The 12,595-nt window shown below is 34.9% G+C and overlaps 2 protein-coding genes across 2 annotated transcripts; one reads left to right on the top strand and one right to left on the bottom strand.

The window, feature by feature from the left end:
* Positions 1-1,012: 1,012 nt before the first annotated feature.
* On the top strand, positions 1,013-1,599 carry LOC110100185. Its single transcript, XM_020827609.2, has one exon. The coding sequence runs from the start codon at positions 1,017-1,019 to the stop codon at positions 1,503-1,505; it is 489 nt and encodes a 162-aa protein (XP_020683268.1). The 5' UTR covers positions 1,013-1,016; the 3' UTR covers positions 1,506-1,599.
* A 2,553-nt stretch (positions 1,600-4,152) lies between these two features.
* LOC110100184 lies at positions 4,153-6,287 on the bottom strand. The gene is made up of 3 exons (XM_020827608.2): positions 6,148-6,287; positions 4,810-5,041; positions 4,153-4,740 (listed from the first exon to the last, which is right to left on the bottom strand). Exons 2-3 carry the CDS (start codon positions 4,916-4,918, stop codon positions 4,259-4,261), a joined length of 591 nt encoding a protein of 196 aa, XP_020683267.1. The 5' UTR covers positions 4,919-5,041; positions 6,148-6,287; the 3' UTR covers positions 4,153-4,258.
* Positions 6,288-12,595: the final 6,308 nt, after the last annotated feature.

Consider the following 12,595-nt stretch of genomic DNA (forward strand, 5'->3'; position numbering starts at 1 on the left):
TTATGTCACATGAAACCTCGTTATCCCAAGTGGCATTTTGAATCAACTATAAAACATAAAAATATTGGTTTGAATTCAGTTCTGATTGATCCTAATCCCTTCCGATATTTGGTTGTCTTCACTCTTCTTCCGATTAAGGATAATCCTAATTTATTAATTCAAGATAAAGAACACTATCATTCTTGAATTTCAAGGTTATTATTATTTTATTAATTTCAAGAAACCTAATTTACTAATCTATATATATATTCTTCATTTTGTAAAAATAATAAATACCTTAAATCATTTAATTTATTATCTTATAAAATTTAAGAAGATATCACCATTAACTCTTTTTTTTATACATTAAAAAATATATTTTTTTTCACATAATATATATAAACTATAAAAGATGATTTACATACATACCACTTTATATCATGCTATTTATATATCTAACATCTAAAATTTTAATTTGTTATGCCTATCATCCATAGATCAAATATGGGCGTGCAATGAATGAAATATTAAAGTTTATAGGATGGTATGTGACATAAATGAAATATATGAGTGTCAGATTTGATATTAAAGTCTTCTATGGGTGATAGATATAAAATATTAAAATTTGAAGTGTTAAAAATAAAAGTAGTATGATATAAAGTAATATATATGTAAATCCCCCTTATAAAAATACTAATTTTTACTGTAATTTACTAATTTGAAATAAGAATAATATATCATCAATTAATTAATACTTATAAAATTAATATTTATATTATACTTTATCTAATATTAAATTCAATTATTTTAATATCTATTTTTAACCTTATCTTTCTCTTTTAAAATTTACACACGTGGGCAACACACGCTTATTTGAAGCTTCCTGTTCACCAAGTCATTGCTTTGAAGTTTGAATTCCTCATAGAAAACGTCCACGTCCGCGTCGCCTTTGACCAGATCAGATTCCTTCTTATCAACGCATATTAATAAGCCACCGCCTCTTCATCTTCTCCACATATTCCTCATTGAGCAAGGCAATGTTCAACCAAATGGCTCGCCGGAAGCGTTCGAAGAAGAACCCATACTCATCTCGCGGCCTCGACAAATTCTCCTCTGTTGTATCAGAACTGGATGCCAGAAAGAAGAAAATCATGTCCAGCGCAGGCGCTAATGGCGTCTCCTTGGTCCGGTTCATGCACTCCAATTCTCATGATTGGACTCCGGTCATCGTCCGGCAAAGAGAGGAGGAGGAAGATAAAAACAAGGCTATGGATAAGGAACTTTTGCCGGCGGTGACGGCGAAGACGGAGAGGGGGAAGAAGGAGATGAAGTGGTGGAGATGGAGGCCTTCTTATTATCTGTTGGCGGTGATGCTTCTTATATTGGTTTGTTTTGTTATTTCTGGGCGGGTGTTCGCTATTTGTTGTTTGTCTGTGTTGTGGTATTTGTTGCCATTGCTGAAAGGTGAAGAGAATGGGAATGCAGGGAGGAGGTGGGGGGTGAGGAAGACGATAGGTGGAGCATGAGTTAAAGGTGCCCTCTTGGTGTTTTTTTTTTTATGTAAATTATGAGAAAGATTGATATGAATACTTTTATTTTTATGTAAGTTTAGAAAGGTTAATTTTGGGCTATAATTTTTGGAAAATTATTCTGTGCGGAATATCCGAATGTGTTTGGAGGCGAATTCGAGCATGCCACATCACTGGGGCCCAGTGCATCCGGTGATGTGATGCGTCCGGATTCGCCTCCGAATACATTCGGATTATGCAAAGGAATGATTTCTCATAATTTTTAGGCTAGTTTATCGATCTTAGGCTTCATTTGGAACATCTTTCTTATTGTTTTTTAAAACGATTTTTTATAACAAAATTTTTTGAACTAACAAAATTTGCACTAGAAAGTAGAAAACTGTTTTAGAAGCAGTAAGAAAGCTGTCTCAAACGGAACCTAACAAATTTGATTATATTGTAACTTTTTTCCATTTATTGCATGACTAATTATGTACTAATCACGATCTTAAGTGATTAACAAAAGTATAATTTCATAAAGCAGTTCGATGGACATAAACAATAAAGCAATCATACTTTTATGATAAACAATTAATCTACCAAATATTTCATGAAACTAATTAGCACGATGAAGCTAGAATCTTCAAAACAAAATTTAGGAGCATATCCCTTATTTCTACTGTTCAATATTAGGAATATCATCAACCCAAACAAAATCAAATACCTAACATGCAGTAGGGGCGAATGCAGTATGGGAGTCCTAAGGGCACTTAATTAAGTATATAAATTATTTATATTATTATTATTATTATTATTTTGTGTACCTCTTCTGATCGGCGATCCTACTCCGCTCCTGCCGCTTTTTTTTGTTTTTTTGAGACATTTAGGTCATTTAAGATAAACTCACTTACACAACGCTTACATAAAGACTCGAATCTAAGACCTCTTAGTTGGAAGCCTAAGCTCTTAACCAATGTGACGCACGCACGGACCACAAAGAAGGCTGTGGAGGCGAAGCATGGGAGCGACTCAGCAAAGAAGCAAACTCACATTTTCCCTTCTTCTTTCTCGTTGAACCTCTCCCGATTCCCAAATCTAAAAGCTTCACGACGTCTAGCAAGGCGGCAATGCAATAGAAAGGCCTCGAGTATTTCTTACTTCTAAGTTTTTTTTTTTTTTTTGGTGATTAGTTGAATGAGTTGATGATTTGTCTAGATGCCCAAACTGATCTAATTAATGCATGCATTTCTTTCTAAGGTAAGGGACAATTATAAATTGATAATTTCTTTATTTCGCAAGCATTTCTGGATTAATTGGCTTGTACGCTTCTCTCTGCCTTCGTTTTGGGACGGCTGCAGCCTGCAGCTGTCGGTAAAGCAGGTTGTGAAGTTGTTGTGCATAAAGCTGCTTTATAAAATTATTGTACATAAATCAATCAATTTTGTTTGGATAGTATAACTACTGATCACCTACTTTGATGCTACTATATGACAACAAATTACCTTAACACCCTTGTATATATATATTGGAATGAAATTTTTTTTATTGAATATAAATATTTTTAAATTTATATTATAACAAAATAATAATTCTAAATTCAAAACAAATATTTATTTTAATTTTTTTTAAGTTTATATATCAAAATACTATAAATTTTTAACTTAACTTTTTCTATCATACTTCAAACTAATTTGTTCAAAATTTAGATTCTCAATTATTACTTTATAATAAAACTTTTTTTTTCATAATAATACAATATCCACTTTGATTCTTAATACATTAGTCTGATATTTTTAAAAACATTTTACTTGCTTATGTGAACTGTATAAGAAAACCAAAGCAATCAAATCATCAAAACTTTGTATGACATTCAAACCAAAATCACGATTAGAAAGCCAGTCAAATGCATTGAAATTTGCCTTTTACCCAACGAACGGGCTGCTAAATTTTGCACATAGCTACTGCTGATTGCTTCTCATTCTGCAATTGTGCTACTACAGACTCAAGATTAACTTGAAGATCTTTTGCCTTCAGATCTGACATATCCCTTGCATGCACTATCTCATAAACAAAGATTAAGCACATATGAGAATAATTCAAAGGCTTCAGAGAGCCATACAATATCAGTCACGTCCTAGTGTACGAAATAGAAACATGCAAACCAAAAATTAAACTCAAAATTTGCACGATGTACAAAAAAATACCTTTGCCATCTCAGTACAACTATTTCTCATATAATGTCACTTACATTCCAACTCCCCTGCTTGTGCTTCTAGCTAGTGGACAATATTAAAAACTAGAGAAAATCTCAAAATATCGGATGCAGATTTATATTGATAATTCGTATACACATCAGTTCATAAAGCATAACACATTGTACATGCTAACAGCAAAAACACTTTAACATAAAACTACAAGTATAATACACAGCTCATCTAACATGAGGCAAATTGATACCAATGTTCTTTTGTAAATATTTGCTACATTAAGAAACTTGTATAAATTGAAACTATTATATCTGAGGCAAAAATATAGTGTTAATTCAATAAATGGCATGACAATTGCAAAGAAAACAACTGCTTTGATTCATATATTTATACTTCTCCGCAATTCTCAAATTAAACTTATCTATTTGAAAATGTTTGTATTATACTTTTAGAAAAATATTTCTATTATAATTTTAAAGTGAAACAAAAAATCAGCAAAAGATTCACAAACTTAATCAAATAAAACTTAACATACTACCAAACAAATGAAACTTCCTAATTCATCTAATCCATCAATGCATCTGTGATTTTCTCTCGTAAATGGATCATCTCCTCCGCACCTTCACCATCTCGTGCCTCCTGACTAAAACCATTCTCTTCAGTCTCTACTAATGATTGTCCAATTCTATACTCATATGCCTCTTCTGGTATATATGTTATTTCTGCATCACATATATTGAATTTTGGGTCTTCTCGAGTGGGATGTCGACTTATGTAATTATGCAATGCCATTGTTGCAATAACTATTTTTATTTGTTTTTTGAATGAATATGCAGGCATATCTCTTAATATGACCCACCTTTTCTTCCTAACACCAAATGATCTTTCAATTACGCCTCTTAATGAGGAGTGTCGTTTGTTAAAAGTTTCTTGCCTTCCCCGTAGGCTTCCTCTTTCAAAATCAGGTATATGATATTTGGTATCTGGAAATTGCTTTAAAAATCCCCGTTGCATTGGATAACCAGCATCGACAACATAATATTTTCCTGTTATAAGCTATATATAATTTAGTATATGTTTTACTAATACTAGCATTACAACTATATAGAACGTACCTGGAGGTGGCATGAGAAAGTTATTGCATCTATTATGAGTTGCAAATTTAAAAATACGACTGTCATGTGCACTTCCTTCCCATCCTGCCATGATAAAAGTAAAGCACATGTTGAAGTCACACACAGCCACAACATTTTGCGTTGTTGGCCCACATCTTCCTATATAAGCTGCTTTCTTAGCATTCGAAACACGAGCATCCACATGTGTTCCATCGATAGCTCCAATAGAGTCCTATTTAAGAAGCGATCTTTAAATATTATATACATTTAAACAAATCATATAATGAGATAATAAAAAAAATTACATTGAAATACGGCATATATCGATTATCATACAAAATATTCCTTAATTAGGATATCACAAAATTCAGCATCAATAGGCTTAATCACAGAACATGATAATTTTTCCAAAGCCTCCAATCTAATAGAGAAATGCCTACTTATTATCTCAGTTGAGTGTTGAAATCGCTCACATGTGGACCTTATTGATTCATTATGCGATAAAATATATAAATTCATCGCAAGTACTTCTCTACTTGTTATCCTTGATGATCCATGTAGACCATTAACATATTCCAATTCATTCAATAGATCTAAAAACTTTGCTTGAGACATACAAAACATATTATGAAACCTCGTTGGATGACCTTATAGCAGCTCTCCAATCCAATTGTCTCCTCTATACGACGATATCATGCACGGTGTCTTGTAAATATAAGTTTCATAATACTTATTTATAAGACATATTGTCACAAGTATAGTCTTTTTAATATTTGCAATATCGGCTGACTCACTTCTATTCTCATTACATTCCATTCCTGCATATAGTTTACAATAATTATTAATATTTTATTTATATAAACACCTGATATGATATCAAAAGTAAATCATACATTTTAGCAAAATTTAAATATATGCACTTCTCTTTTAAGAAAATTATAAGTACAAATCAATTTCCAGCAATGAGAACAATGAACTATCCCCAAAGGATATCTCCACCAACTTAATTTAAGATAAACTTCTTCCAATAATTACTTTGCACATCAACTTTTCTTAAGTAACAAATTTTCTTAAGTAATGCATTATCAATGTCACATACAATTCAATCAATTAATGATAAATTCAAATATTCATTCAGCAATTTTGGAAGAAATACCAAGTGCAAGCATGAGAAATGGTCTGATAAAAGGACTAAAAACCTAACCTACAGCAACATTAAAAAAAAAAGTTCAATACAAAGGCAGCAATTGTCATGAAATATGTAATACTTACAGCAAAAACAGCCATTCAAATAAATTAACATGTGCTCATAACATTATGATTCAACAACAGAATTACCTGTAAACTCAGACATATAAATCCTCTGAAGAGAGCAAGAACCCCTTTTCTTATTGCGGCTACGTAGCTTAATCTTCAAAAAGGCAAAGCTGTAACACGATCATATTTCTTTCACTGAGATGTAAATCCCATCAACAATCTCTACCTTGGTTAGTTTTATGATACAAACAGAATAAAGGATTGAATAGCTCAAGATGCTGCATAGTAAGAAGGATATGCCACGTACTTATAAGGTAATAAGAGACTGTTAGCTTAGAACTATTAAACATTTTCAAATATGCGGCTATTTTGCTAATGATGATTCTCCATTTGTCAATGGATGCAGCACTTCGACGGAGCAAAAAAAGAGTAAAAAATGCAATCCATATAGAGTTATCTTGCTTGCTAACTAGAGATCTAGCACCTAAACTAGAGAATGAGTCCATGCTGTTACATTCATCTATGCTTGAATGCCCCAGAAAATAAACTTTAGACATGCATATGGATCGATAGAAAAATCTGTTTGGTCAGATGGAGATATCACTTTTGGAGGAGGGAAAACATCTTGTAAGTCTCAAATTTGTGGCTTTTATTAAGCTTTATTGTTTATAAGAAGTTTTAATATGTGCTACATTTTATGACTATACCAAAGTCTAGAATGCTGCTTCATAAAACTGTATTTATTTGATTTTCTTTAATTCAATAATCTCTTGCTTTGGATAATCTTATTTTTAAATATGAATAAGATGACAGGATTTAGTTTTGAATTTAAAATTTTAATACCTATTTCTGTAGATAGACTTTAGAGCATGTTATTTTTACACCTACTCCAAACAAATCCATACTGATCTACTATTTTGGCTAAATATAAAGATAGATAAAAACAGGACATGTGAAGTCATCAATCATGCCGGTTCTTCAATCTTCAGTTGCAAGAGAAAACTTACTAAAGGAATATATTGAGAATATATACATTCCATTATGTAAAAATATTTCTGAGAACGATAGTTTTTAACAGCAAAGCATGCTTCAAGCAAATGAAACATTGCCCGTGAATAACTGAAAATCTGTTTCATTGGCCATTCCCTTGGTTGGCATCAAGAATCAATAATCCATTAAAACAAAATTAAGTTAGATTATTATCCAAAGGGAAAATCCATAATTACTATATAAGGTTCAATTTAATTTAGAAAAAGAAAGCAAAAGCAAATACATCCAAGATCCAAATAGAATGAAGAAAATCACAATTTCTAATAATCAAAGATCAATTAAAAGAAAATACAAAGTTATTGATTCTTTAGACGTTTATGAAACTATGATAATTGCTATAGTGTCCATGATTTTCATAGCAATTATCAAATGTATTAGACGAGAATAATGAGTAGTAGAACTAAATCGTTTCAAACAACGATTAATGGTACTGAGATTTAGACACATTAGAAACAAATTTTCTCGCTTTCCGGAATTTGAATCCTCGAGAGAAGCTTGGTGGAAAAAAAAAAAAATTACCAAAGGAGATAATAACAAAATATAGTTGCAATGTTCTCACAATTGTGTTAGTTCCAGAGTTATCTGTTACAGTTGTTTTGTTTCATGAAGAAGAACTTTAAAAACATAGCAAGAAATTGGGAGATTTTGGTTTATTAAATGTGACTTTGTGATTTGCTTTATGATGAAGTTCAGTTCTTAAACTTCTGTGATTAATGTTCTGGCGCTTCTTATAACAAAAAGACAGTATTGACATATGCTGTGTTACTATTTTTACGATTTCTACTTTCTCGAGAAGTAGCAAATGTAAGAACCATATATTTTATTCTTTTTTCTTATGTTTCAAAATTTTTTTACCGTGGTTTGTCATAAAAAATCGTTTTAAAAAACTAATAAGGCAAAGATTAAAAGTTTGTACGATGCCACACATGGGAGTGCGCCTCAAATTTTCAATGAGTAAGTACTATATAAATCACTAATGCTCTCCCAAATAGAAAAATTAATTTTTGAGAAATTGTGTGAGTAAATCGACCTCTTTAAATATAGAAAATCGCATAATCCGATGTATTCCGGAGGCGAAATTACCTTGGATATAATAATTGTCGTCTACTCAAGAATCTATTCACCTGTGCATGCCACTGGGCCCCATGATTGCAATGCTCGAATTCGGCCTAGTAACATTTTTCCATTATGAAGTCCTTTGGTTTGGAGTTCAAGCGCGAACACCATTAATCGTTCGATATTCCGCACAGAGTAATTTTTCCAAAAATTTATAGCCCAAAAATTAAACCTTTCTAAAATTATATAAAAAATAAAAGTATTTACATAATCAATCTTCTCATTAATTTACATAAAAAAAAACACCAAGAGAGCACCTTTAAACTCATCCTCCACCTATCGTCTTCCTCACCCCCACCTCCTCCCTGCTATGCCCATTCTCTTCACCCTTCAACAATGCAAAACATACCACAAAACACAAGACCAAACAACAAATCGCAAAACACCGCCAGAAATAACAAAACAAAACCAATATAAGAAGCATCACCGCCAACAGAAATAAAGAAGGCCTCCATCTCCACCACTTCATCTCCTCTTCCCCCTCCCGTCTTCGCCTCACCGCCAGCAAAAGTCCTTATCCATAAGCCTTGTTCTTATCTTTTTTTTCCCGCCTTCCTCTCTTGGACCGAGACGATTGACCGGAGATGCCAATCATGAGAATTGAAAGTGCATGACCGGACCAAGGAGAGAACGGCCATTAGCCGCCTGCCGCTGGACATGATTTTCTTCTTTCTGGCCTCCAGTTCTTGATACAACAGAGGAGAATTTGTCGAGGCCGCGAGATGAGTTATTGGGTTCTCTTTCAACGCTTCCGGCGAGCCATTTGGTCGACATTGCCTTGCTTCAAATGAGGAATATGTGGAGAAGATGAAGAGGCGGTGGTCTTATTAGATATGCGTTGAATAAAGAAGGAATTCTGATCTGGACAATAGGCCGAACACGCGCGGAAACACGTTCTGAACGATATATTATCTATGAGCGAGAGAATTTACTATACAAGATAACACGCTATTCAATCAAGCATTGCCACTGAATCTTCTTGAAATTTTTTGCGATGATACTTGAGGGAAGCTTCAATATAAAGCGCTCGTTGTTACAGACCAACAACTAAATGTGTGTATATTATAATATTAAAGAAGAAGAAGATAAGGTTAAAAAATTAAGATATAATTATAGAAAGAGTAGCATATTATAATTATTTAATGTGAAATAAATTAGAATTTATTTACCTCTAAATTCTCTTATTCCACCATTCATCAAGTATTAGTTATTCTCACACAATAATATGATTTTTTTATTATACTATATAGAATATATATTCGCACATACCCAGGTCCAGTTAGTATATTATTTCCATCTATATCTTCCAAAATATTTGTCAAATTTCTACATAATATGCTTCTAAAAATTTTTATATTATTTAATTTATGAAATGCACCCGAAGTATTTTTATTCAACTGATACTTATATTAATCCATACTTCTCATTCATACTACTCTCAAGTTTTTCTCATAAAATAATTATTATTAAACTATATAAATTGTTAATATTTCTTCATCAATACCCCTTGAGTGCGACCCATTATGAAGAATTGACAGTGTGTTGTGTTAGATATCAAATGTCTTGTCAAGAATTACCATACATCTCTACCTATTAGAACTATTAACATACTATCTAGTGACAATATATCATCACACTCAACTATTATTTCTCACAACACTATGTTTGAACGGTATTTGGTCCGCATCATTCCATTTTGTGGCCACGTCTACCCACCTATATTCTATAGTCATTTTCTACTGTGTGAAATTTGCTGTGCTGCATCCCAAAAACTAAGGTAGAGTCCATAGTTTGGCAAGAGTGCATTAAAATTTTAGATTCGGTGAATTTGTCGAAAATTGTGTTCTCTCTTTGTTTAGCAGAAGTGCTTTCTTTATATCTTGCTATCTATCGGATAAGTTCCATCATAAGTCACGCGTAGACAACGGTTAAGCAACGCTTCTTAGAATGTTTAGAGCCTCCGTTAGAATGGTGCGGTAGTTGAATAATAGAAGTGAAGTAGAAAATAGTCAAGTTATCTAAGAAGCCTATGTACCACTGGTCTTGGTCACGAGAGAGAGCATTGCCTCGTAGAAGCGATGAGAAGCCCATTCTATCAATGCGAGCTATATTGGGCACTCCTAAATGTGCTAAATGTTTTAGATTGTCACTCCTCAAAAAACACACAAAGGAAATAAGATATCCTCAAGAGCACTTCTAAAATGTAGCAGAGCAGAACAAACCAAAGTCTCACACTCAATCTCGGAGATCTGTATAAGATACCTCTATAGCTTGACTGACCACGCAAATAATATTTGAGAGTGCATACATCAATTGGCCTGTATCCGAAATATGAAACGCACAGATCGATTAGGTGTAAGAAGCGCGGCTCAGGATTGTCTTACAAGGGAGCGATTAAAAAGACAAGAACAGAGAGAGATAGAGAGAACTTACCAGGGCAAGACTGAAAAAGTCCTCCGAGAAGAGTTAAAAAAAAAAATGGCATAGTTCTCCATAATACCACAGGCGGCAGGAAGACACAGACACGGCTACCACAAACGGCAGTGGTCCGCGGCAGGGCTCTCTGAATCTGGAAAAAATGAACTTTGTGAAAAGGTGTTGCGAAAAGAACCAGTAGCTAGTTATGAGTACCAGGCGAAGTATATAATCAGGAGTAAAATCAACTGATGATAAAAACCAGAAAAAAATTAATGAAACAAGTCATTAAATAGATAATAAGCTCAATATCCTTCACCCAACAATAAAATGAGAGAACACCGATCCCGGAAATGTTGTTCCTGTGGATCATGTGGACAGGCATGGAGGAGAGAGCGACGTGGTTCTTTGTCTTGGACGCGGTTTGAGGAAGTGCCAGATAAAAGGAGAGACCAAGCAGGTAAGAGAATCGGAGCAGGCAGTGTTTGCTAAGTGATTTCTGGGCTGAAGGAGGGGGGATTGCTGTAGTGAGGAGAGGAAGTTGATAGCTCGTATTTGGGTCGTTGGATCTACCTGACGTGGGAATCTGCTTGCGAGCTGTGCGTGAGGGCGGCGGACGTGACCGTGGAAAGGGCAGAGAAGTTCTGTTTGTGTCGGAGGTGGTCGGCTTGTTGCGCGAGTGGTCGAGACAGACGGGAGGAAATGGAGCATTGCGAATAGGAAGCCGGTGAGGTGCTGGCGTGAAGTGTCCGGGGCTAGGAGGAGGAGGAAGAAGAGTTGCAAAATATTTTGAAGAGTTAAATTTCTGCAAGAAGAAAGTGCGTATAGATGAAAAAGGCGCACAGAGCAGTAAGATTTTGAAGAAGCTCAACCTATTCCAAAGAAGCAGCTGAAATGATGAGCGAGCTTTGCAAGAGACCGCTTTTACCTGAATTGGGCGGAGTACGGAGGATTCCCGAGACGACAGGCATGGGCTGGCATGGAAACGGGCAATGTCCGAGACGACAATGGGCGGCGATTACGGGATGACCGGTGGACTGCACCACGCTGTGAGTGGTGTGAGAGCGCGTGAGGATCAGCGGCCGGCGAGAAAGGAAGAGATTCTATCTCGGGGGAGGGGTGGCCTAAATTAAACATATAGAAAAATCATTTACTATCGGCAGAATTTTTTAACGATTTTCAGACGGCCATTGAAGTTTGCGGTCGAATGTCTCCGCGTCAATTTGGCGCAGCTGATGACCTTTGTCATTCATCTTGAATGTCAGGGGTATACATAAAATAGTTTCATTTTGCACGTCTCATTACTGGAGCTTAAGAGGACCCGGGCGGTGGCTCGCGCAGCGGCCGGGCGGGTTGGTCAGAGGATTGAGTAAAATTAAAAATACCACAAAAACAGTGTCTGCGCAGGCGGCGAGAGGAGCGGAAAAGGAAAAGGAAAGTACTGATCGCGTTGGACCTAAGATGCGAGTTTCCGGGCGGGAGATATGAGCATAGGAAAACAAAGCCCCAGTGGCAGGCTTTCGTGGTCGGATCTGGGAACGCAAGCAAAACATTTGAGCGAGGCGGTCCAGGCGGTGGCAGTCTCTCCGTGTTGCGTTCGGCCCATACGGCGTGTGATATAGAATATTTTGCCAGCAGTACGAAAAATTTTTTATAAGAAACCGTGTTCTGCGGTTGGTCCGACGACAACGCAGGCGGCGGCCCGGCGTGCGTGTTCGCAAAAGTTATAGTAAAAAAATTGCGTGCCACGGCTTCCAAACAAAGCCTGAAGCATATTTTGCATTAATTAAAATTAATGCGAATTGTTATGTCTTATTATATTTTTAAAAATAGATGCTAATTTTATGTAAATTTATCATCCACATTTAAATTTGCCTTTAAAAATAAAGTGAAAAATGCACAAAAATTCCAATGGTTGGTAGAAAATGTCTCTCTTTCATTTCTCCTT

This window comes from Dendrobium catenatum, unplaced genomic scaffold (assembly GCF_001605985.2).
Source record: "Dendrobium catenatum unplaced genomic scaffold, ASM160598v2 fragScaff_scaffold_849, whole genome shotgun sequence".
Lineage (NCBI taxonomy): Eukaryota > Viridiplantae > Streptophyta > Magnoliopsida > Asparagales > Orchidaceae > Dendrobium > Dendrobium catenatum.

What these genes read in the sequence shown, in the direction of transcription:
- LOC110100184 (XM_020827608.2), bottom strand. Translation starts at nt 4,918, where the DNA reads ATGTGCTTTACTTTTATCATGGCAGGATGGGAAGGAAGTGCACATGAC. An exon ending in CTTTCTCATGCCACCTCCAG is followed by an intron (nt 4,741 to 4,809) that starts GTACGTTCTATA and finishes AGCTTATAACAG; the next exon opens with GAAAATATTATGTTGTCGAT.
- LOC110100185 (XM_020827609.2), top strand. Translation starts at nt 1,017, where the DNA reads ATGTTCAACCAAATGGCTCGCCGGAAGCGTTCGAAGAAGAACCCATAC.